Source organism: Psittacula echo, assembly GCF_963264785.1.
Source record: "Psittacula echo genome assembly, chromosome: 1".
In the NCBI taxonomy this organism is placed as follows: Eukaryota; Metazoa; Chordata; class Aves; order Psittaciformes; family Psittacidae; genus Psittacula; species Psittacula echo.
In genome coordinates, this window is record NC_137735.1 from 108,002,030 (window position 1) to 108,025,121 (window position 23,092).

The following is a 23,092-nucleotide window of genomic DNA, read 5'->3' on the forward strand; positions in this document are numbered from 1 at the left end:
CTCAGGGCTATGCCCGATTCTTAGGTACACCCCAGGACTGTGGATCCACTGTGGTGGGGGAGATCCTGCTTCTGCTTGGGAATGCCCAGCTACCCTGGTTTGTTTGAAGCTGCTGGAATGCTGTGCCACTCCAACCCACCTCACCACCACAGCAGGAAACATTAGAAACAGCACTTTGAAATATCATGTTTTGCCCCCCATTTGATGCTAGGCTGTAGAGAACTGAGCAAAAGTGCAAGGCAAGGAAATTCCATTTGCCTGACACGAATGTGTCCCACTGGAAGCATCTCCCGCCAGGGAAGGGTAGTGCCCTAAGGCTTTTCTCCCCCTTTAAGCAGGAGGTGACACACCACTGCTCCTGCAAGCTGCCTGAGGGACCAGGGGACCACGGACGGACCCTGCCTGTTGCATTGCTGTGCTGCTGTGGCCTTTTTCATGCCATCTGGGAAACCAAAAATTGGACATCTTTTATAAAAACCCCACACATGATGGACCACACCTGCAGTGCTGCATTCAGTTCTAGGTCACCCAACACAAGAGGGACATGGACCTGTTGGAGTGACTCCAGAGGAGCCTTTGAAGATGATCAGAGGGGTGGAACACCTCTCACAGAAACAGGCTGAGAGAGCTGGGCTTGTTCAGCCTGGAGAAGAGAAGGCTCCGGCGAGACCTTATAACAGCCTTCCAGTACCTAAAGGGGGCCAACAAGAAATGTGGAGAGGGATTTTTTACAAGGGCATGTAGTGACAGGACAAGGGGGAATTGCTTTAAAATGACAGAGCGGAGATTTAGATATCAGGAAAATATTCTTTTCTGTGAGCATGGTGAGGCACTGGCACAGGTTGCCCAGAGAAGCTGTGGCTGCTGTATCGCTGGCAGTGGTCAAGGCCAGGTTGGATGGAGCTTTGAGCAACCTGGTCTAGTGGAAGGTGTCCGTGCCTGTGGCAGGAGGTTGGAACTGGATGAACTTTAAGGTCCCTTCCAACCCAAACCACCACCCAGTGTTCCTGTGGAAGGGGGCCATTTCTAGGTGTTTGCAGGAGTGAAGCTGTTTCAGTCAGGGCGGCTGTGTCTCAGCTGACCACCACCTTGGCTGCCATTTTGTGTGCCCTCCCCTGGGGCCGCCGCGGCCGGCAGGGGGCGCAGCAGCAGCTGGCGCTGCCCGGTGCCGGTCGCTTCCTTGACAGCTTCTCCTCAGGTCGGCTGCGGTAACGTTCATCCCGCCCGAAGGAGGTGTAACAAGTCGTGAGGGGCTCTGTCAGCAAGTTAAAATCTGGTTGAAAGCAACGTGCCTGGGAGCATGCCTTCACTATGGTGCATTTTTGTGTGTGCTTTCTACATGGCTGTTCTCAAGGCTTCCTCCTCACACACCCTGAGGGGCGCATCTGAAGGGGACACCCAAGCCCAACCCATCCTGTCTGGCCTTCCAGGTATCCTTGTTACCTCAGGTCTTCAGCCCCTCAAGTATCATCAGGGTGAAACCTGGCATGTGGCTCAGATGGGCCTGAAATAAATAATTACCAAAAGTCGCTGGCTGACGCAAATGAGTTTGTCAGATTTTAAGGGTCAAGGCCAAGCAAAGGCTGCAGTGTCTCTGTGAGGCTGAGCTTTGTTCATCCTCCTGTGATTCTCCCCTCAGCGGTCACCCTGTCTCACTGTGAAAACATTGAGTTAGTGAAGTTTGGTACCAACCTATTCATACAGACTAAAGCATCCTAAAAGGGCTTGGGACAGATTTGAGCATGGAGCTCAGCACAGTGCAAGCTTCCCTGCTCACAAGAGGTTTGACATTAATTTTTTCCCCATGGAGTATTCTCTGCAGGGAGTGATTCAAGCAAGTGCTGGCTGCAAGCCTGGGTCTAGCTGGCGTATAGCTTTCTCTATGAATGAGCCATGCAGCCTAGAAACAGGGTCCATGACTTTTGGTACCAGGATCTCAGTGGTCCAGCAGAGCATCTGGGAGTCTTGCTTGAAATAAGTCCTTCAACCATTCAGCTTTGGAGTGGGGGAGCTCAGTCTGCATGGACTTTCAAACTGCTGGCCCAAGAGCAGCAAACCTGAAAGACCACAGATGGCTCATGGTTTTCGATGCCATGAAGCCTAAAACTGAAACCTTTATTGTCCCAGCAGTTTTCTGAGGATGAGCGTGGAAGAATTTTAGTTTTGCTTACATGTAGAGAATTTGAAGTATTCTGCAATACAGCCTGAGTTTGGAGAACAGATCATTTGAAATGACTAAAGGAACGCCTGGTGAACAAGAAAGCTGGAGCAGCAGGACTCATCAGGAAAAGGAAACAGGAAAGATACCACAAAGCTGCTGAAGATGCACAAACCTGCTGAATGATATCTCTGTTCTTCTACCACATCTCTCAATAGCTTTGAGGAGGCTGTTGTTTATGCTGACTTAGAGAGGGAGAAGTACCTCCACTAGTTACGTCGTTGTTGCTACCTTGTGGGGGAAAGAAAATGTTTTCTGAAAGGAAATGTAATGGAATTTGCCTGACCTCCTTGATAATGAGGCATTCCTTCCAGGTGATAACTCCGGTGGTGATGTCATGGTGATGTCTTATTGAAGACTGAGACTGGCTAATGAGCTGGAGTGAGAAAGAAGGTTTTTCCAAACCTTGCTGTGGAGTCTAAATAATTCCAGCACTCTGCCCTTTTAGATAAGTTATTTCCCAGAGCATCCTGAGAAAACACTGGTATGATACGTACTGTGAAGTCATAGCACTGGACCTGGTGAAGATTGAAAGGTACAAGTGTAAAATAATTTGTGTGATGAAGTCTTTTTTTATCCTTGCTGTTTCCACTTCCTGGTATCTAAGTCCGCAGGGAGTGTCTCAGCATGTGTGTATGAAAAGATGGCAAAAGGTCCCCACTTTTACGTTCCTAACGAAAGTTCTACCATGCTGAACACTACAGAGTCCAACTATACCATTAGGTGTTGCAATTTTGGATTATCTTTAAAATCTCTCTGGCAGCTTTTCCATTCACAGAATTACCCTTGTGATACAAAGGGAGAATGATAAATTTTCTGAAAGAATCCATTTGTAGTGAAGGCTAGGCTTTTGTGACTTTTACAATACTACAGGGTTTGTGCCAGAGAGCTCTAGCACCATTTGAAGTACCACCAGAGTGAAGGATCCCCCAAATTTGCAGAGCTGTCCCTTGCATTGCATTTTTCAGAACTGAAGTGACCTCCCTGACTTATACAGAGGAGGTGGCAGTAATCTCAAGACATGGTTCATATTTCCAGCCATGCTCACGTTCTTAGAGAGAACATCACACAAGTAATATCCTGGGTTTGAGAGTGAAGTCAGAATATCACTCGTAACTAACAGCTGGCCGCCAGTGCAGTTTATTAGAAACTCAAGCTAGTTACCAAAGTGAGTTCTTTATCTTGGTGACCTTCCAAGGCAATCAAAGCCTTCTTGGAAGACCTTGAATCAGAAATGTTTGGATGCAAGAAAAACAGCATTGTGCAGAACACAATTCTGATCTCCCAGGGTTCACAGGGTTGGAAGGCGCTGTACCATATATAACTGTAGAAGACAGCACTGAGATACTGTAGATGCTATATCAAGGTCATGGTGTACTAGGATCCAATTAAAATTATGCAAGATAGGCAATTTAGGAAAGAATTCACATATTGCTCAGGAAGGAAAAAAATTGTATGTGTTATGAGCTCAGTTACTTTGTAAGATTAATTTTCCTCTATCTCATGATCTTGCAATAAGAGCACAAAGCACTTTAAATGCTTGATTTGCTTATTGATCAGAACTCTTGAGACCTTACTTTCTAAATCACAGTTATAGGTTTGACTTCCATTTAACAGCAAAGCTGTGGGCTTGCCTTGGAGTATACGCTGGTTGCAGTGGGTTGTGAATTTGGTGAGTAGCCAACAGTGAAACCTGAAACAGTCATGTCTGGTGCTCAGAAACCCACCTCCTTCCCTGGAAGTAATGTGAATGGAAGGTGGTAATGCTGCAGGTCCTATAATCCAGAGCATCGATCATCTCCTACTCCAACATAACCATCACGCTTATTCAGGTCACTGCACTATCTTTAATTCCCAGAACCTGTAAAGAGATAATGAGGACTGATACTGCAAGCTAGGGGAAATGCCAGTTGATGGAAAGCTTGATATTTTGAATGGAGGTGTAACCAGCCTATTCCCATCCTAATTCTCTCCTCATTTCAAGGACGAAAGATTTGGCTGTATACTGTTATTTTAAGAACTGCTTATATTGTTATGCTCTGTAGACCAAAACCTGCTGCTCGCAAAGGGGACAGTGTTTCATGCGTGCTTTGAGCTAAGGTTTCCTTACAGGTATGGCTAGGTTTCTGACCTGTATTAGATTAGGCTGGTAACTGGGGAGTTATTCTGAGATTGGGGCCCTGTTTTGCTGCTTGGAATACAAACACCAAGTAGAAAGGGTAAAGAAGAGCTGAAAAAGAGCTCACAGTCCAAACAGGCGAAGACAGACTTGATTCCCTTACAGACAGCCGAAGAGTGGTTTGCAAACACTGCTAGCACCAGCATTTTGATCTCCTTTTTCTTTTTCCTTTCCCTTTCCTTTATATGTGAAAACTTTGCCTGAGGAAGAATTAGCTGCCCAAGAAAAACAAAAAAGGAAGAGGGAGCAGAAGAGCAAAGGGCGATGGAGGAGCAGGAAGGGAGCAAGGTGGGGAGACTGGGAAGCTCAAACAGACAGTGAATAGATAAGAAGTGTCATCCAGTAAAAAACTGTAAAAAGAAGCGACACAGATGGTTGCTGCAGACTGCATGGTCCTTTTGGTCAGATGCTCGTTTCAGTTTCTACTGAGAAACGCTCCTAGGCGTATTCATGCTGCTCTCCCTCTCACTGAACAGCACTGGGAAGGGAAGGTCCAGGAAATTGGCCCTGATCCTCTACAGCTTGCAGTGATTATGGGTGTCCGTGTTTGGTGCAAGCCAGCCTTATCTCCAAGGCAGGCAGTGGAACTGCAGCAGCCATGGCTGCCTGCAGATCAGGTCTGAAACTTTGTAGGATGGGCTGCACTTGCAGGTGGTACTGCAGGAATGGTGAGGGGGACAGAGCATCCCTTTCAAAGGACTCTTCTTAGGTATCACCTTCTGCTTGCTTGGGAAGGAGATACTATCTTGAGCATTTCTTCTTTTTGACAATATAAAAGAAAAACCTCATGTGAGAGTCGTTCATGCAGTTGAAGGAGAAGAAAGCTCAGCTCTGTTTAAAGGGAGACACTGTGGTCATGCAGACACAGGGTGCAGAGGTACAGGAAGTACACAGGAGGTGTTTCAGAGGTTGAGGAGATGGCCTAGTAAGCCCATGTCCCCTCCGTAAATCGGTGCTTGGCTGCAGTGAGGGCAGAAATAAAGCAAAGGACTAGCAAAATCAGGGCTGTCCTGTGACCAGCCTCAATAAACAACAGCCAGAAACTGTCATTGAGAGTGGCTTTATCTCCAGAGGTTGCAGACAGTCAGTGGGATGGAGGGGGAAGGGTGTAAATAGCGCCTGTTTAGTTTCATGCTTTCTTTATTCTCTTTATTCTTTGTTTTCTGATGATAAAGGAGCTCTATGTAGATATTGTAGCAAAGGAATTGGTGAGTCATAAGATTTGCAACTTCAGTTCCCCCTCTGCTCTTTCTGTTTTTTTCCTGATAGTTGCATCTCCTTCTTCCTTTCTGCCTTGCCCCTCCTCTGCTGGTGCAGCAGGATGTGCTGTGCCTTTAAGAAGTGTAGTTTTTCAGAGGACTAATTCCTGAGCTTTGGCATGTGTCAAGGCATGCCCTAAGTTTTGTGGTGTGGTTTATGAAAAACTGAAGTGCATTTGTCAAAGGAGGTTTTTAACTCCTTTCTGCCATAGATACACTTTACTTCTTTGTTCTTTGCTTGTAGAGCACTCACCATTCAGCATTTCCATAGGGACTTCCGCTCTCTTTTCCAAAAGAGGAGGGGAGATAAAGTGAAGTAGCATGCCTTTTTTTATTATTCCTTTAATTAAAATTTATGTTTATTGAGTTATTTTTTACACAGCAAACCTCTGGTGAGTAAAGCTGAGATAGCAAATCCTCTAGCTGATTATACCCTCCCACTGGCACCAATAATGCTGCAGTGTTAACCTGTCGTTGCAGTAGCAGCCCGGTGTAGCCAAAGACACGTTGACTTGTAGCAGTCACAGCAATGGCAGTTTTATTACAAATTTTATATATTGTGAATTTCTTAATGTTCTCATTCTTGAACAATACTTTTTGCTTCCTTTCCCCTCTTATCACAGTCAGGAAGAAACGTGTAAGAAGACAATATAATTGTACTGTCAAAATTAACATAGCATTATGTAGATAAAATAGAGGGTGTTGGTTTGTTGTTGTTTTGGGTTTGGTTGGTTTGGGTTGTTGTTTTTTTGTTTTTTAGCAAATCTCATTCTTTTGAAACCAAGTGTATGCTTGAGGAGGTCCGCCTGGATTTTTTTGACATCTGCTAGGAGCAGCAACAGGATTGTTAAACCACAGCTCCCAGTGAGAATGTGGCAGGCATTACCAGCATACCAGGAGGTAACTATGGAATTACCTTTGGTGATTATTTTTAAAGCAGTGTTTGCTATGAGGTCCTGGATCTGTATGCTAATGTCTTCGTGTAATAACAGCATAAATCCTCTTGGGCTGTCAGCCTATATTCGTGTACCTGTACTTTGGTTTAGGCCTCAAGATAGCAAGTAAGTCTAGGTGAACAGAATTCCCCTCCGTCTTCTGCACCATGGCGGCTCCGGGATTTACCATGCAGTCCCCCGCAGGATGTGGGCCCCACAGATGAAAGAATGGTGTCTAGTAGAGACAGGCCTGCTTTTATGAGGAGAGATGTTGAAGGGAAAGGGAGGGAGCAGGAGCTAGGGCTGGATGTGCCTTCCGCACTGAGGTGGTTGTGTGGCTTTGATTAAATCACTTAACCTTTGAGCTGCAGGTTTCGAGTGAGTGGAACAGTGGTATTAGCACCGTGTATGGCATGCTGGGATTAAATGAATTAACGTAACAGTACTTTACAGTCTCAGCTCTGTAAATGTGCTGAGTGCAGCTGTTCTATTTAAGAACCTTGTAGTGCTCGTTATTGAGCCTACAGGAGGGCCCCCGCCAATCCCCTGTCCTCCCCTCCCTCCCAATTAGTTCAGTCAGTGCTCTTATTCCTTCTCCATGACCAATAGTGAGCAATCTCTGCGCTTAGCCTCTCAATCCTGAAGCACTGCTGTATTGCGACAACTCTCTTCGCAAGTGACTGCTGAGGAGCGGCTGCACCTCAAGCCCTTCTGAGGAGCTCTGTATTCTGCATCGCCCTGCAGCTGCCCGGGCCCAAGGTGTCCCTGGCTACCCAATCCCTGCCGCATCCTCTCAGTAATATGCTGGAACAGGAGGCAGAAGTCCTGGAATCTCTTGACATCTCTGCCACCTGCTCATGAGGTGGCCTGGGCAAGTCACATTGCCTTTCGCTTCTTCACTGTAACGCTGAAGTGTGGATCATATCTTTTACCTTCATACCCAAGAGGTGCTCAAGCTGAATTAATGAATGTCAGGGATGCCCGTGGATGCACAACACAATGTAAATGTGAAGTATTACTCTGTAATTATGGGTACAGGTAAACCTTGTTGAAAATTATTTCTTTTATCATAAATCAACATTTGATTATGTGAAATCATAGGAAGAAGGAAGAAGTGTAGAGAAAGTCTGTTCTCTCTTACCTCAATCTAAAATTTTTCAGGAAGCTGGAATGCTGCCTCTCCCACGTGTTTCGGTCATGTGTTGACTCTGAATCTAGTACTGGTTGCTGAGATTGATGGAGTGGCATAAAAATAGTCTGATTTCTAAAGGTGTAATATTTCAACGTACAGATGGAAAGAGGTCCTTTTTTTTTTTTTTTTTTTTTTTTCCATCTTTTGGGATTTGGCATTTTATGAGGAAGTGAAGCATTGCTTTTTGCAGCTGTTGGCTGGCATATCCAGGGTTGATACAGCAGCTCATTGGGTTCAGTCAAGTAGCTAGTGAAGGATTTTAGGAAAAAAAGCAGATGAAATATTATTACATAGCTGCTGACATACTGATATCATGAGGGTATGGTTTGTCCATCTCTGGTGCTGCTGAGAGATCAAAGAGTTAAAAATTCCAAGGATTCAATCCAGTATAATAATATTTTGTGAGGTCTCAATAATATTTTGTGAGTTCGCAGTAACTAAGAAGCAGAGAAGCAACTGAGCTAGTTGGAAAATGAAACTAGATGGAATTATATTGCCACAAGTTTATCTAGCTAGTTGTTTCACTTAACAGGCTAGACACACGTTTACCTGAGCTCTCAGCAGAAGCTCAGACCCAGTTGTGCTCCCTTGCTCTCCTTGGCTGTATTATCCTTGGAAATGGAGTGCCCTTCATCCGATTTGAACAAAGCAGTGTTCTGCTATATCTATTTTTGGGTACTGATTTGTATGCTGTAGAAGCTGTCTCATTCCTTAGAATACAGCCATATATTATTGTGTTTATTTTCCTTTTGCTGCTGTGTACATAGTGGATTGATGTTCGTTTGTTTGAAGGATTTAAACATCTGGAAGAGACCGGGGATAGCGATGTCTTTGTGCATAGGTTAGATGTGGAGCTGCAGGTCCCTTCCAAAGTGAAGTGGTATCTATGTGCCATCTACTGTGATGCTTATTTGTGTATTTGAGGGTTTTGGTGTGGGAAGAACAATCAATATAATGCTTATCCAAGGGGCTGGGAAAACTAGTACTGCTGAAGGTTAAAATGCATCTAGTTCCTAGGTAGTTCTGCAGCTGGTTCCAGTAGAGGTAATACCGATTATAAATTTTGGAAGTAAATATTTATATGCAGTAAATTTAGGTGGGTTTGGGTGAGTAGTGAAAAGAATCAGTTTTCATTAAGATGTGTCAGTAAATGATGCACACAGGGCACATAGGGCAGATCATGCTGTGAGAAATTCAGTTCTCCTGTAATGTAAGCTTTGCCATATTATTTGGACACAAACAAATCCAATTATAGCCTGAGTCTAGACAATAGGTGATCAGAGATGAAAACAATAAGTAGAAAGTGTGGAAAAAAAAAGAAGGTGTAAGTTCTTCCGTATTGCAGCCGCCTTTCCAGTGAGTGCAAGGTTACTCCCTTGTGGCTTTTAATTTGCAGACCAGTGAAGTAGCAATAGAAGAGCAGTTCTTATGCTCTGGCTCAGTCTATTGCAAACAATTTTGTTTCTGAGAAAGCTAATCCCTGTTTTGTTGCATTACATCCCAGCAGATGAGCCAGGCAATCCTGAATTTAAAACAGAACCACAAATGAGTGACAGCGAGCTAAGCACAGGCTGGAGTCTTGTAGCAGCATATCCTTCAGCTCCAGTGCTGCAGTCAGAGACAGAAGATTTTTCCTTTGAAGATAAGACACCTGGGGCTTTTGTAGAAACCAAGTATGCCCCGAGTTGTGCAGCTGTTATCTTGATTTAAAAATAAAAAGGCAGAGAAAGACAAAGCGTCTGGCTCTTCTGTGCATCACCAAAAATTCCTCAAAATGCTAAAACCCAAACCAGCGCTTTTCATTCTGCACTTGTGTCGCTTGTGAATACTTCCCATCTCGTGGCTTATGTGACACTTCCAGCGGAAGCAGGCTCTCAGGCGAGCCGTGAGGCTGTGCTGAGTGCGTACAGGAGAGCGGGAGTGTGCCTATGTATATGTATGAGTGAGAGAGTGAGAGCGCGTGTGTGCAGTGTCGTAACGTGGCAGGGCACAAGCAGTTATGAAACTTTCCAATAGTCTCAGTGCGTCAGTATTGGTTGCTTGGGTGCTGGGTTTTTTTTTCCTGTCCGTTGCCCTCCAGTTTCATTTCCGAGTGCAGAGAGAGGGAGGGAAGGGGTGAGAAATGCTCGCAGAGCCCCCCACGCGGCTGGAGGAGCCGAGCAGTTCCCACGACAGGTGGAGCACGCCACCGCGGCTCTGAGCGAGATTCCCAGGTCATGGTGCCCGGAGACAGGGGGAGGGCAAGCCCTCGCACTTGGGACAGCTGCAGTTGCAAGGGGCCCCTTCCAAGTGCTGCAGCAGCAGCCAGAAGTTTGACTTTTATTTTTTGAAAGGACGGGAGAAATTATTAACCACAGTTGATGACGTCAGAGTTGATCTGATTAAAGGTTTGTTTTCTTGCTGGCAGAGGTGTGCTCCGTAGAGACTGGTTCTCTCTTCTTTTTTTTTTAAGTTTCTTTTTTGAACAGCAAACGGAGGGAACTGCTCGCACTGCTGCCACTGCTGCTGCTCCAGCTGCGTGTGTGTGTGTGTAAACAGGATGGTGTATCTGTAGCTGCCACGCGCAAACACACATTTGACCATGAGGACTCTTCGCAGGTTGAAGTTCATGAGTTCGCCCAGCCTCAGTGATCTGGGCAAGAGAGAGCAGGCAGCCTTGGATGAGCGGGGGACCCAGCAGCGACGGGCCTGCTCCAACGCTACCTGGAACAGGTAAGGTCTCGCACGATGTGCTGACTCCCTTGAAGCCTCTCCGTGATTATTTAGGCTGCCTTGCCCCGAGCTCGGCAAGGTTACAGTATGTCAGGCTTCTGCATTTGCGTGTTCCACATATCAGTTTGCGTTCAAGTAAAAGACGGGAGCGGCTTTTCTCCCCATTGCTGTTAACCTTCCTCTTCAAGGCTGATAGCAGAGAGCCCTTCCTGCAGATGGCTCAGCCTGCTCTTCCTTGTGATGGACAAGGACTTATTTCAAAGGGCCCTGCTAGAAATAGTCTTTGTGTCTATCTAGATACTCTAATTCGAGGTTGATTTGGTTTATTTTAGTTATAAAAGATTTAAATATGCACAACTATTAAATTACATTATCTTTATCTGCATAACTATATATATTGCTGGTTGTCGATACAGATATGACAAAGTCTACTCAATCTTCTTACGTTAATGTGTGTGTATGTGAGCATGCAAGCACACAAACTTTGGACAGAGAGAAATAAGCCCTGATTGTTTCCTTTATTGTGTTTATACATTTGAGTTTTATTACTGTTTGACAAAAAAAAACACCCATGCAAACATTTTGTTGTTTTGTCATTTAGCACAGATACTCAGAAAGCATCTTAATGACCATTTGGTGACACTCTTAAAGATGAGTCTGAGTGGTTAGGAATTATATTCTTATGTCCTTTTTGAAAATCGAATGTCATCTCCGCTTGGTCACAGCTCGGAAAGTGTCATTTGTAATGTTTCGTAGTTGTATGGTGGTAGAGCTGTAGGAAGAAAACCACCAGTGACCTATAGACACATTTGCTAAAGATATTTCAGTTTTGAGGGGAAAAAATAGAATTATAAAATAATCATCTCTCTGTCCCTCTCACCACTCAATTTGTGGTTTTATGTTTTCATTATGAATTAGTTGTTGAATGCAGGCAGCACACAAGCACTGAAACTGTGTACTGGTCACAAAAGAGACTTGGTTGCTGCTCAGATATCACACAATTTATATGACCTGGAGTTGTACCCAAGGTCTGGATGGTGGTGCTAATTAAAGGCTAAACTGGGCCACCTTGGCTCTTGCCAGTTGTGACTTCACTTGGTCAGTAGTCCTATGGAAAGCAACGGGGAGTAAGATATTCCATAGTATGAACCAAGGTGGCAAAATACAGTCCCCAAAGCCTTTTTGTGATGGTGTGCTGACAGCTTTTATTGACACGGATTAGCATTTCCAGGTCTTGCTTGTGGGTAGGGAGCTGTGGAGACAGATGTGAATGGAGAGCAGGTCAGTTACTGGGCTTGATGGGAGAGGGAAGAACTACAGGCAGTCAAACCGGAGGGTTTTCCTAAGTGAGCTGGAGTAAAGGTTTTACTTGGACAGGTCAGGTATAGCTCTGGCTAAACTCAGTTGACAGTTATTGAGCTAGACATATGCAGGTTTCATTCAAATGATTAGACAACTCTCCTGTTGCCTGTTTCTGGTATAGGTGTCTGCAAGTCATCCTGTCACTGCTTTGTATGAACTCAGGCCTAACTGTGCTTTCCTGCCACGGGTTGCCTTTTGCCTGTGCAGGAATCCCTGGACCATCCCTGATGTTTGGTGACATGGGCCTTCAAGACATCTTGAGAGTACTGGCAGGGCAGGCTGGTGCTGCCTGCAGTGGCAAGTCAAGTGGGCATCATGTACTTCGGCACTAACTGTTGCTTAAAGCTGTGGCGAGGATGGCAGATTACAAGCAACATGCACTGCATGGGCATGGGCCCTTTATTACTTATTTGAGAGTGCGAGCCTTTGTCCTGAGTGGAAGAGAGAGTGAGGGTAATTCTTTCAGGCTCAAAAAGACCTGTATCCTCTATTGGTTTTAAGAAACTCAGATATTCTACAATCTGTAAAAACTGGAGCTTATCCTCGGGAAAGCCGAGGCTTAAGTGACATTGGATTAGTTGTATTAAGAAGTTACCCACTGTAGCTCCTGCCTATCACCAGAGCATGCCCATCTTGGCACATGTAACAGGGTCTGATCTTGAGCGGATTCAGCTCTCCTGGTGAGACCACAATGTCAGTGTCGGAAACTGAGTGTCTAAACTTTGATTCACCAGAAATCTCTGGTGAGTTTTGGAAATCTTGGGCTGTGGAAGGTTTTTTATTTTCACCCTGCAAAATTAAAGCTTCCCAGGAGAGGACTAGCATACTGTACTTTGGTCAATGGGAACATTTGTTCTTCCAAATTAAAGGATTGCCTGTGCTGTTTCGTTCTGTGCAATATCGAGCGCAAGAGCTTTCTGATCAAGGAAGTTGAGATGCACCAGCAGAGCTCTTCCCTCTCACCAAGCCTGGCTGTTCTATATTTGAATGTCTGCTGTTTTCTTGCCTAATGTTAGCAGCTGTGCCTGGGTGTGGCATGTGTGTATCTGCTTTTGAAAGAGGCTTTGAACCAAATTCACCAAAACTGACGTGGGGAGGGTTAAAGCACAACCGCATGGCAGGCCCTGCCCCACATGAGACTGCCAATCCCATGCTCAAATGTGAGGTTGAGTGAGGATGAGCAAGGATGCTGCCTCTGCCCTGCTGGGGACTGTCCTGGAACGCTGTGGAGCCAGGGTTTTGCTCCGGTGAGGTCTTCTCTAAGGTAGCAGCTCTGCCACTGTGGGCTTTGTCTGAGGAGGATGGGATGTGCGGTTCCCCTTCTGCAGTTGGTTTGCGTGTGGCTGCAGTCTGGCTGCCAAGCAGTGTCCTCTCCACCACCTCCGCTCTGCTCAGACTAGTCTTAGCCCTCAGACTGTTTATAGCAGAGGGTGCCTGCCTCTTTCTGACAGCAGGGGAGGGCAGACTGCAGGGGCTTAATCGCAAGGTTGAGTGTGAAAGAGGCACATAGCACTCAGTACTAGCAAGGAAAGTCTCTTTCTCTCCGATTCCTTTCCTTCACCTCCAAACTAAATTGCTGTGAAACTTCTTGACACTGTTAGATCAAAGGGAAATCAGTGCTGAGCTGCTGTCTGCTACTATGCAAATTAGATTTTATATCATAGCTTTTTCTGAGGTTGCTTTCCCATGAACCCCGAAAGATCTGTACAGCAACACACCAGCAGAGCACATTAACTAGCAACCAACAGCAACATAGTGGAACAATACAGTTTCGTTACAGCTCGCAGAATTTGCATTGGATTAAAATAGCTTAGATTTTTTCACTAGCATTGTCTTCAATTCCTTTTCTCCCCCCCCCCCCCCCCCCCCCCCCCCCTTTCTGCTTCAGGCAAAAAATGAGGGCTGAATGCTGACTAAACCAATTGGACTAAGAAACCCAAGGCTTTTAATCTTGAGCTTGCAAGCCGGGGGGCCCTTCTCAGGGCAAATAAAATCCATCGTGAGGTTTTCATTCTGACTGAGCTAGCACAGAATGCCTGATCAGGAGCTGATACTGTCTTGAGTTGTGCTGTGCAAAGCCTCTAGTCAACGGCCCTTGCATCCTCTTTGGTGTAAGAAAGTGGGGAAAATTCACGGAAACATGGAGTAGGAGACAGCAAAGAAAAGGTGAAGAAAACAGAGATGAGATGCCTGTGACATTAGTGAGATCAGCAGGAAATCCAAGGAGACATGGATTTATGGTTTGGGCTAATTTTTACAGTGTTGTAATAAGCACAACTTTCTGTAACGTAAGTTTTGCAGTCGTGGGAGCCACATTTCATCTTCTAATTAAAAATGAATGTTTCTTTAGATCACAGGGAGGCTTTTCTAGTGGAAAAAAAACATTCCAGACCAGAATATTTATCTGTGATTTCTCCTTGGAAATTTTCTTTCTTCCAATATTTAGTGTTTATTTAGATGATCTTAAAGGTCTTTTCCAACCTAGTTGATTCTATGATTCTAAATATTTTCAAGTACTTCTGCTTGTGTCAGGATCACATTCTTTTTCCTAACCCTTAATCTGGCTCTCTTTTCGGAAAATTTAGCTGTGTGTGTGCATGGGGGGCAGACAAAGCTGAGCTGTTGGGGAGTGAAGGGGGTTTACCAGCTGGTCAAGCCACCACAGCACCATGGAACACGTCAGCCTCTACTGCAGTAATAGGAAGTGGGGGTGGGGGTGGAGAATTGCTGCTCCCCGTAGCCCTCCAGACATATTTGTACTTGCTTGAATGCAAGTGTAATTGGAAGCCAAAATCTCCTTAGTCCTATACTCTGTAGAGATAGTAACTCTGAGTAACACTTCAGGGAAGTCCCTTTACCTGTCTTTCTCAACTTCTTCATATGCAAGAGTAGTGTTTATAGTTGGTGAAGTTAGTGAACTAATGCCTCTCAAACTTTTTGAAGATGGGAGTTTTGCAGACCAGCTTATTTTCACTTGTATGATCCAGTTCATAATTGCAGCTTATCCCTCATTGCAGATTGCTTTACCTTGGGTAGAAATTTCAGAAACATAAATGAACTAGCAGCTGCAAGCTGATTTTGAAAGGGTCAGGGCCTCATGGAAAGCCTGTGGAGTTGCAGCTGGACCAAAGCTGTGCTGGAAATGGTCTCTTCCCTATTGGATTAAGCTAATTCAGAAAAATGAGGCTTTATTCTGGAACAAGAGTGCCTTCAAGGACGTTTTGATGCAAGTATATCAGGTTAATTATTGTTAATTAGCTATTCCCATAACTGTTCAAAGGAAATGAGGCCTAAGTCACTTAGTCCCTTTGGAAAATGAGAGTGTTGCCTTTAACTACCCAGTACTTGCAGGGTGTGACTATTCACACAACATTGGTTTTGCTCATGGACTTCACCTGGAGTTCTGGAAAGGGGAGAATTTGCAAACAGTAAATAAAAAACACCGTGATATTTTTACCCATGTTGTTTGCATACAAATGTAGTGAGTGTTTTAGAGAACCTAAATTACCTGTGTGTTGTGCACAAATGAAATGTGGGCTGCTCCTCCTGCTTTGCCAGGAAATGCTGATCTGGGAGGACCATGGCCATGGTCAAAGCAAACCAGAAGGTCAGGATTCAGACAGAGACTTGTGAGCTCAACTTTTTAGTTGTTCCTCAATTCTGTGGACAAACTGATTCTGACCTGGCAGAAAACAGTGTTTTATTCACAACAGTTTTTCCTTCTTGGCTTCTTAAAAAAGTCAATGAAGAACTGGGGTGTGTGGTACTTTAGTGCTAGAGGGAGCCAGCTTCCCACCCACAGAAGGCAGTGGTGTCCAGATGTACAATTAGACACTCAAGAGGAATGTGTGTTTTGGTGGTATTAAGCTAAATAGGCAGTGGTTTTCTATTATGCAAAAATCAGAATAATAACTCTCACCTTCCTTGTCTTGGTGTTCACGCTGTTAGGTTGGTTGGGAGTGCTGTCAGTGAGCATCCAACTTTGTGCTCTGGGGATTTACACCTCCCAGATCCCCTAATGCTGAAGCAAACAGTGGGGAAGGTCTGCACTGGGTGTGCTGGAGTTCCATTCCCCATGTTTCAGGAAGCTGAATAGTAAGTCCTGGAGCAACCACCTCCTCTGGAGTATCAGGCAAATCTATAATGAGTGTCCAAAGAGGTGAAGTTTCTTAGGCTGCTGGATTGATTTTTGTTGCTCTGAGTGCCTTCTTGGTTGTAGGTAGTTTTCTTCTGGCAATCTGTGGACACTGTGGGATGGATAAATTCAGTACATTGCTGGAGCTGCCTGACATTTTGTCTTAATTCTAAAGGCAACCTCCCAAAAAAACCCCCTAGTGTCTGCAGTTTTCCAATCCTGATTTCCCTTCCTACAGCCAGCCTGCTTTAGTCATGCTGTCTCTTCCCTGCCTACCCAGTGACCTGTGAAAACTTCCTCAAAGGCTTCTTTCTGCCCTGCTGCTGGTCTGTCAAAATGTCTTCTTCCAGCTGTAGTCTACAGACCAAGAGTGACCTGTGGCATAGGTTTTTATGGAAAGGTGCCTGCACAATATATCTTTTGCTTGGACTCAGGTTAAATAATACGTCCATAGAAACTTACCTTATTCATACCAGTTGAGGAGCTGGCTAATGAACTGGTTTTGTGCTTTCAAGAAATACCATAATCCCGCGACTGGGAGGTTTGCCTTTTCTCGCAGTGTGAAGGGGGCTGTGTCTTGTTTCAAAGGTGCACTGCTCAAGTGCTCATTTCTTCCCAGTGTGCCATGTTCCAGCAGAAGATACTGGGGGGAGAAACATTAGAAACTGCTCATTCTCTTAAGCAGGAGAAATTGCAGCACTGCAGGAGTAGGAGGTTACATCTGTGCTTCTGTGGATGTCTGTTGGTACAGTACAGCAAACACTGGCCATACAGTGTAAGGTCTGGTCCTGAGTGGTGACTGGAACCTTGTTCAGTACTGAGCATGGGCAATTCAGGAACTGATTGGGGAGGAGTGTTTCTTTTGGGCTTTTTTTTTTTTTTTTTGTCTCCTCTGAAGTGCTGTGTTCATGTACAAACATTTACACACACAGCAGTTGCAGGGAAGTTGTTCAGCATAGTATCAGTGTGTGAGTGCACCCATTATTAACTTTCAAGTTGTAAAAGAATTACAGAGGGGAGTTTACAAGGCATTTTTAGTTCAGGTTAACTATTAAAATAAAAGTTTAATTACACACATTATTGACTTAAGCCTCAGCGAAGGCTGGTCACAGGCGCAAATAAAGCTGATCCACCCACCTCAAGCATCTTGCAGGACTTCTATGTGTAAGCAGAAGCTCAGATTTTCTTTACCCAAAAACGGTTTACCTTTCTGACTAAACCCTTTTAAACAATCGCTCATTATAGAAACCATAGCATTACTTTGATTTAAGTAAGGCTTGGGTTTGGTTTTTTCATTAGCTTAAGGTAACTAGGAAGATTTAATCTAGCTTTTTATTACCCTGACACCAGCTTATGCCACCAATGCATTCCGGTTATTCCAATTTCTCTTTGTTGCCTCTTCAGCAAGTGTGGAGGGCCAGATTCCAGTGGCATTCCCACATCACCCACAGCCTGGGACTGCATGCCTGCACCCTGCATGCAAGCACTGCTGTCTGCAATGGGAAGGAAAGAAAGGTGGTCAATGTAGAGGAGCCAAGACTTGTTTTCCAGACAAGGAAGTTGTCCCTCACTACAAGGGAGATCCCAGGCAGATTGAAAGATCACCGTGGGGATGTTTTATGTAGGTGCAGTTCTACTACACACATAATAACTTAAATGCTCAAAACCTGTCCCCTTCATTCTTGTTAAAAAAGCTTGCTCTCTCTTACTTCTTTGAGGAATAATAATGGCCCTGTTAAGCTGGAAAGAGAAAACCTCCCCCTTGTTCAGAAAGGAGTGCCAGAGAGAAGGAGAGAGAGCATGTTGGCTTTTAGGAGAGATATTTAGTCATTCTTTTCTGCGGAAGGCTGGCAGGGAACATTGCAAAGTTCATTTCCGAACCAGAAGAGCGTGTAAAGATTGCTTGTTTTATTCACTACATTAATCGTACTTCACATATTACTCATAATACTAAAATATCCAAATCGCTTCACTGTATACCAGAGACATTTAGCTGCCAATTTTCAAATAATCGTAAATTGAGTGTGTCTGTTTGAACCAGCCAAAATAAGCTGGGTTAGATCACGAATGTATGTCTGAGTATGGGGGCGTGGGGGGAAAGAGGGACCGCCATGGCAGAAGGAATGCTTAACACCTTGGAAATGTTGTCAAAGGAGCAAAAAAGAGAATAGCGGTTCCTATTTTTATCGCTTGTGCATTTCTCATCAGCAGGTCATATCCTTCACCTGCCACTTTTAATTTCCTTTTTCCACAGATGAATGTGACTGAGCTTGCCTAACAGTGCATCTCTTTGCTCTTCAGCATTGTTGTGTGCCTGCATTTCACATCTCTCTGTGCATAGCATCGGGTTTACCTTCCAGCCCAGTCTTCTGCTCCCACCAAGCATTGAAAGCAGCTGTCTTACCATGGACCTGGGAAGGTTTCATGTGGGCACCTGAGATCCCCAGGCACACTCCACTGCTGCCTGGCATAGTGCCTGCAGTGACATCCCCTTGCAGTGGGAGCAGCTGCTTGTGTCTGGATCTGGCCCTGGAGCTGACTCCAGGCAGAGCTGACCAAGCTCATTCACCAGGAGGAATCAGGCTTCCTCCCTCTGGAGACCTTATAAACAGATGCCACCTTTAGCTCTTCTTCACAAGACTGGGCAACCCCAAATTCTGGTATCTCCAGGATGGGCAAATCTGGTCCCAGTTTTGCTTTCCATTGCTCCAAAGTTGGTTGCTGCTTCATTGCACCATATTCCAGTGCAGTGTGAGCAGAGGGAGGTCAGATGCAAAGCTCAGAAAAAAGATACTGTGGAGTCACTGGTAAAACTGCATCCCCAGGAGGGATATGCATGCTGTAGCTTCTCATTCTTGGAAGATCTTTTCAGTAGATGTTCTAGGGGTGAGATTAAATTCAGTGGCTCCTAAATACATCTCCCTGAGTGTCCCTGAGGCTTGTTGTTGCTGTTCCTTGCTACTGTGGAGTACAGACTGGGAGGAGGCATGCAAAATGAGAGACACACAGAATGAGAAATGGCACAGAGCAGGAAGACTTCTTCCCTGTGTTTTTTGTAATATGCCTTAAGATGTCATCTCCTCTTCTCAGTTGCAACCTTGAATAGGAAGAGCCACATGCCAAAAATGTGTATTTTCCCTTTGCAGATAGGATTGTGAGGGAAGAAGGGAAAACAGTGACAATGATGGCATGTAATGCTGCTATTGGTAATCACACTCATTGTTATGATTTTCATGAATACATCTTAAAATACCCTTTAGTGATCAGTGTCATCATCTTTATTTTATACGTGGGGTAACTGAGTCAGACAGAAATGAAATAACTTGCTGTCACTGCCAGCAGTGGGAATGGTCAATTTAGTAAAGCTGGCATATTGGAAATTGAGTAGCAGTAGTATGAACAGTAGAGTGGATGAAGGCTGTGTGCTGTCATCGGGAAGCTAAAGCATCTGTGTGCATGTTGAATAAAGGCTGAGCTTATCCTGCCGTATGTTCTTGGTCACTGAAAGATGCTCCTCTATGCCAGCTGAAACCTTAAAGACCTTAATGGTTTTGGAACTTCCATTCCATAGTTAAATGTGGTAGAAGTTCCCAGGCAGTTCCAAGAGTAAAGGAGTGGGGATGGGCTGACAGATGGAGGGACCACATGAATCTTCTTTCCTTTTGGAGTCAAAGCTGTGAGGCTATGAAAGGTGACACCGCGTTGGGGAAGGGGAGTAAGACTTCTGCTCCCTTCTACTAATGCTGGAAACAGGTTTGGTCTCACCTTTCACTGGCATTTCTTTACCACTGTCCTCAGACCTAAGCTGAGTGATTTAGAATGGTGTGTCATCACACTAATTGTGTCAGGTGTATTTCAGGAGCATTTCAGAGCTTCATCTTGAAGCACATGCTCACTTTGAGGTGCAACCTTGTTCAGTTCATGGGACTGGTAAGCATCCCTGTTAAGCACGTGGATTGCCAGATACCTAGAGTACCTTGAAGACTTTTGCTGTTGAGCATTCTTGAATTTACAGGGCTGGTGACCACGTGCCCCAGGAACAGGCAGTGTTGGGTATGTGACTTTCTGTTGAGCTAGAGAATTTTGTGGTTTCAGTCCTGTCTTCGGTTGCATCTGATTGCAGAAGGAAGTCATCACCTCTAAGCAACTTCTGCTTGCAGAACAGTTAAAAATGGCATTGAAAATGAAAAGGGAACATTTTTGTAGGACAGATGGTTGGCCTATGCTGAGCATATCACTGCCTCTCTTGCTGTCTGCCTTAGAAACTCTAGACTTGTTCTTTTAGCACAGGCCTAGTTTTCCTTTAGCTGAAGCAAGAGCGTGCATCTTTGAAAAATGAGTTAGTGGTGACAAGAATCAGTCTTTGTAACCAATTTCCCATTCTCTTTTGTTTCATTTTTGAAAGTAAATGAGAGATTGGTTAAATTGACTTAAAATTCATAATTGCCCAGTGTTTCTTTTATTATTCTTTTTTTAAGAACTAGCCATTCTTGAGATTACATTCTGGTAAATTGATTCTGTATTGTGGGTTAAACTTCAGGTATAGCGTCTAGTCTGGATAAGTGCCAATTTGTTGATAAAGAAATCAAGTAACCATAGCTCAGACAAATATATGCCAACAATTGCAGGAATATCATCACCAATCTCATAGTGAAGCTGTTACTTGTATCTGTAGTGAGCCATAGGGACAAAAATAAACTTTAAAATACTTAACATATGCTTAACATAAAATATATATAAGAAGTTTACTTAATATGCTTAAAGTACCTAGAAGAAATAAATAAGCTTAAGTTTTTTGAAATTCGTGGTTTCAGATGTGCAACTGTTGAAGTTGAAACAAATCAAAAAGAACTGATTTTCAAAGATGCGATCTATTTTCTAGGCAGTAATGCCGTTTAAGGCGTCTGAGATGGCGTACCAGCAGTCATCTATGACTTTTAAAAGGTCTTGAAGTGCCTAGGCAGGGATGTTAGACTTATTGTGGAAGTGATACCCTTCTAAAATATGATCGAGTGCTAATGATTCCTGATGTCCTCTTTCAGTATCCACAATGGAGTAATATCGGTGTTCCAGCGTAAGGGTCTCCCAGACCATGAACTTTACAACCTCAATGAAGGAGTCAGGTAAGAGACTTGCCTTTACACAAGGTGTCTTTAGCCGTTGTGCACAGAACTGTCTGCTGGCACTTGTGCTATAAAGCTCCTACAGCAGTATTACAACGTTTTTTTCCTAATGGTAGTTTCAACCGGTATTGTCAATTTGGCCTCAGTGCATAGTTGTTGCTGATGTGTGTGTCTACGCCTCATTTCATAGTGGAAGCTGAGTTCCTCCTTTTGCAAGACAGACACTCGGATGTGAGGAGGATGGATTGTTTCAGTCTGTCTTGACATACGAGATTGAAATTAAGGAAAGGAAAATGGGGACCCCTCTAGTAATGCAGCCCTATTCTGCTGCAACAACACTGCCCTTTCCATAGGTGTCAGGCCTAGCTCTGAAGTCCTTCCCTTTCATCTGCAAAGGATGTAAAGTCTGGTGGTCCCTTACATCTAGCTGCTGCTTCTGCACAAGCTGAATATGCTGTAAATGTTATAAAGCTGTTTTCTCAACACAGTGACCTTAGTAACACAGTTTAAGGTTCCTACTTCTTTCTCATACTGTGATGATACCATTTGCAACAGACTAAATAGGAGTGAGATTATTCCCTCATTTATAACCTCATTTTAACCTCATAGCAGTCTTCCAGTATCTGAAGGGGGCCTACAAGGATGCTGGGGAGGGACTATTCATCAGGGACTGTAGTGACAGGACAAGGGGTAACGGGTTCAAACTTAAACAGGGGAGGTTTAGATAGGATATAAGGAAGAAATTCTTTACTGAGAGGGTGGTAAGGCACTGGAATGGGTTGCCCAGGGAGGTTGTGAATGCTCCATCCTTGGCAGTGTTCAAGGCCAGGTTGGATGAGGCCTTGGGTGACATGGTTTAGTGTGAGGTGTCCCTGCCCATGGCAGGGGGGTTGGAACTAGATGATCTTAAAGTCCTTTCCAACCCTAACTATTCTATGATTCTATGTATAATGGGAACTCTTCTTCCTGAAAAAGTAAACTGAAAAAAACCTCAAAAAAAACCCACCCAGAAAAAAAAAAAAAACACAAACAACCAAACAACAAACCAAAAACCAAACCCAAAAAAAACCTAAGAGAGAAGCTGAAAATCCTACCATTCAAATTATTTATGCTATAATTGTAAAGATAAGCTTACCAAGATATAAGCTGATATCTGGATTTATAGCACTTCACTTTTTATGTTTTCTAGCACTTACTATTGCTTACTAAACCCTCTCTCCTTGACAAGGGCAAGGTGTAGCAGATTTCATTTTACAAATTTGGCCCAACTCCCAACTCTGTAGAATAAAGGTAGGAAAGAAGATGCACTTCCAAAAGACAGACAGCTTATTACCTTCCTAGCTGTCTTCAGATAATAGCCTCAGTGATTCCCTTTCCCTTACTGCTTATTCCCACTCAATCCATGTTCCAGAATCTGACAATATCCACAGAATATCCATATATTCTGGGATTATCTCTCCCTGTTTGGTTCTCAGTCTGGAATAGCTGGCCCAGTCTGGTTCCATTGTTTGTGGAAATATCCAGGTGAATGACATTTAATCTCTGATTTTTCTTTTTCCTGCTCCCTCTGTCTTTTTGAAATTAAAAGAAACTTATTCTCCAGCTATTTCTTGATTCTCTGGGGAGAAAGTGACATATGAAGAATAGCTTTTCTAGGATGGCTGTCAGTTAGCATGATCCATCAATCATTTCAAGTTAGTTATTGGAATAATAGTTAATCATTGTTACTGGAAGTGCAGTTAGGATTCTTTAGCTTTGTCTGAATGACAAAAGAAGATGGTTCTGGGCTGAAATTTCCTGGCCCAATGCATTTGCCTCAGGATGCTCATCTGCTGGTAAGAGACAGAAGAGGAAAAATTATCTGCTGATGTGACAGAGATGAATAGAGTCTTGTATGAACCAACGAACAGAAGACAGACATTACAAATAGACTGTTCTTTTTTCCATTTTATGATGGGCTTTGCTTCCACATGATAG

At 44.1% G+C, this 23,092-nt stretch overlaps 1 protein-coding gene across 1 annotated transcript in view; it reads left to right on the forward strand.

Annotated features, from left to right (window-relative positions):
- Positions 1 to 9,985: 9,985 nt before the first annotated feature.
- PRR5 (proline rich 5) overlaps positions 9,986 to 23,092 on the forward strand; it is a gene marked incomplete at its 3' end in the record, with an annotated part of 56,767 nt that continues 43,660 nt past the window's right edge. Inside the window, exons 1-2 of the mRNA XM_080628789.1 lie at positions 9,986 to 10,495; positions 21,035 to 21,115. Of these exons, the coding sequence (XP_080484915.1) occupies positions 10,365 to 10,495; positions 21,035 to 21,115 (212 nt within the window). The 5' untranslated portion in view covers positions 9,986 to 10,364. The remainder of the gene's footprint in view (positions 10,496 to 21,034; positions 21,116 to 23,092) is intronic.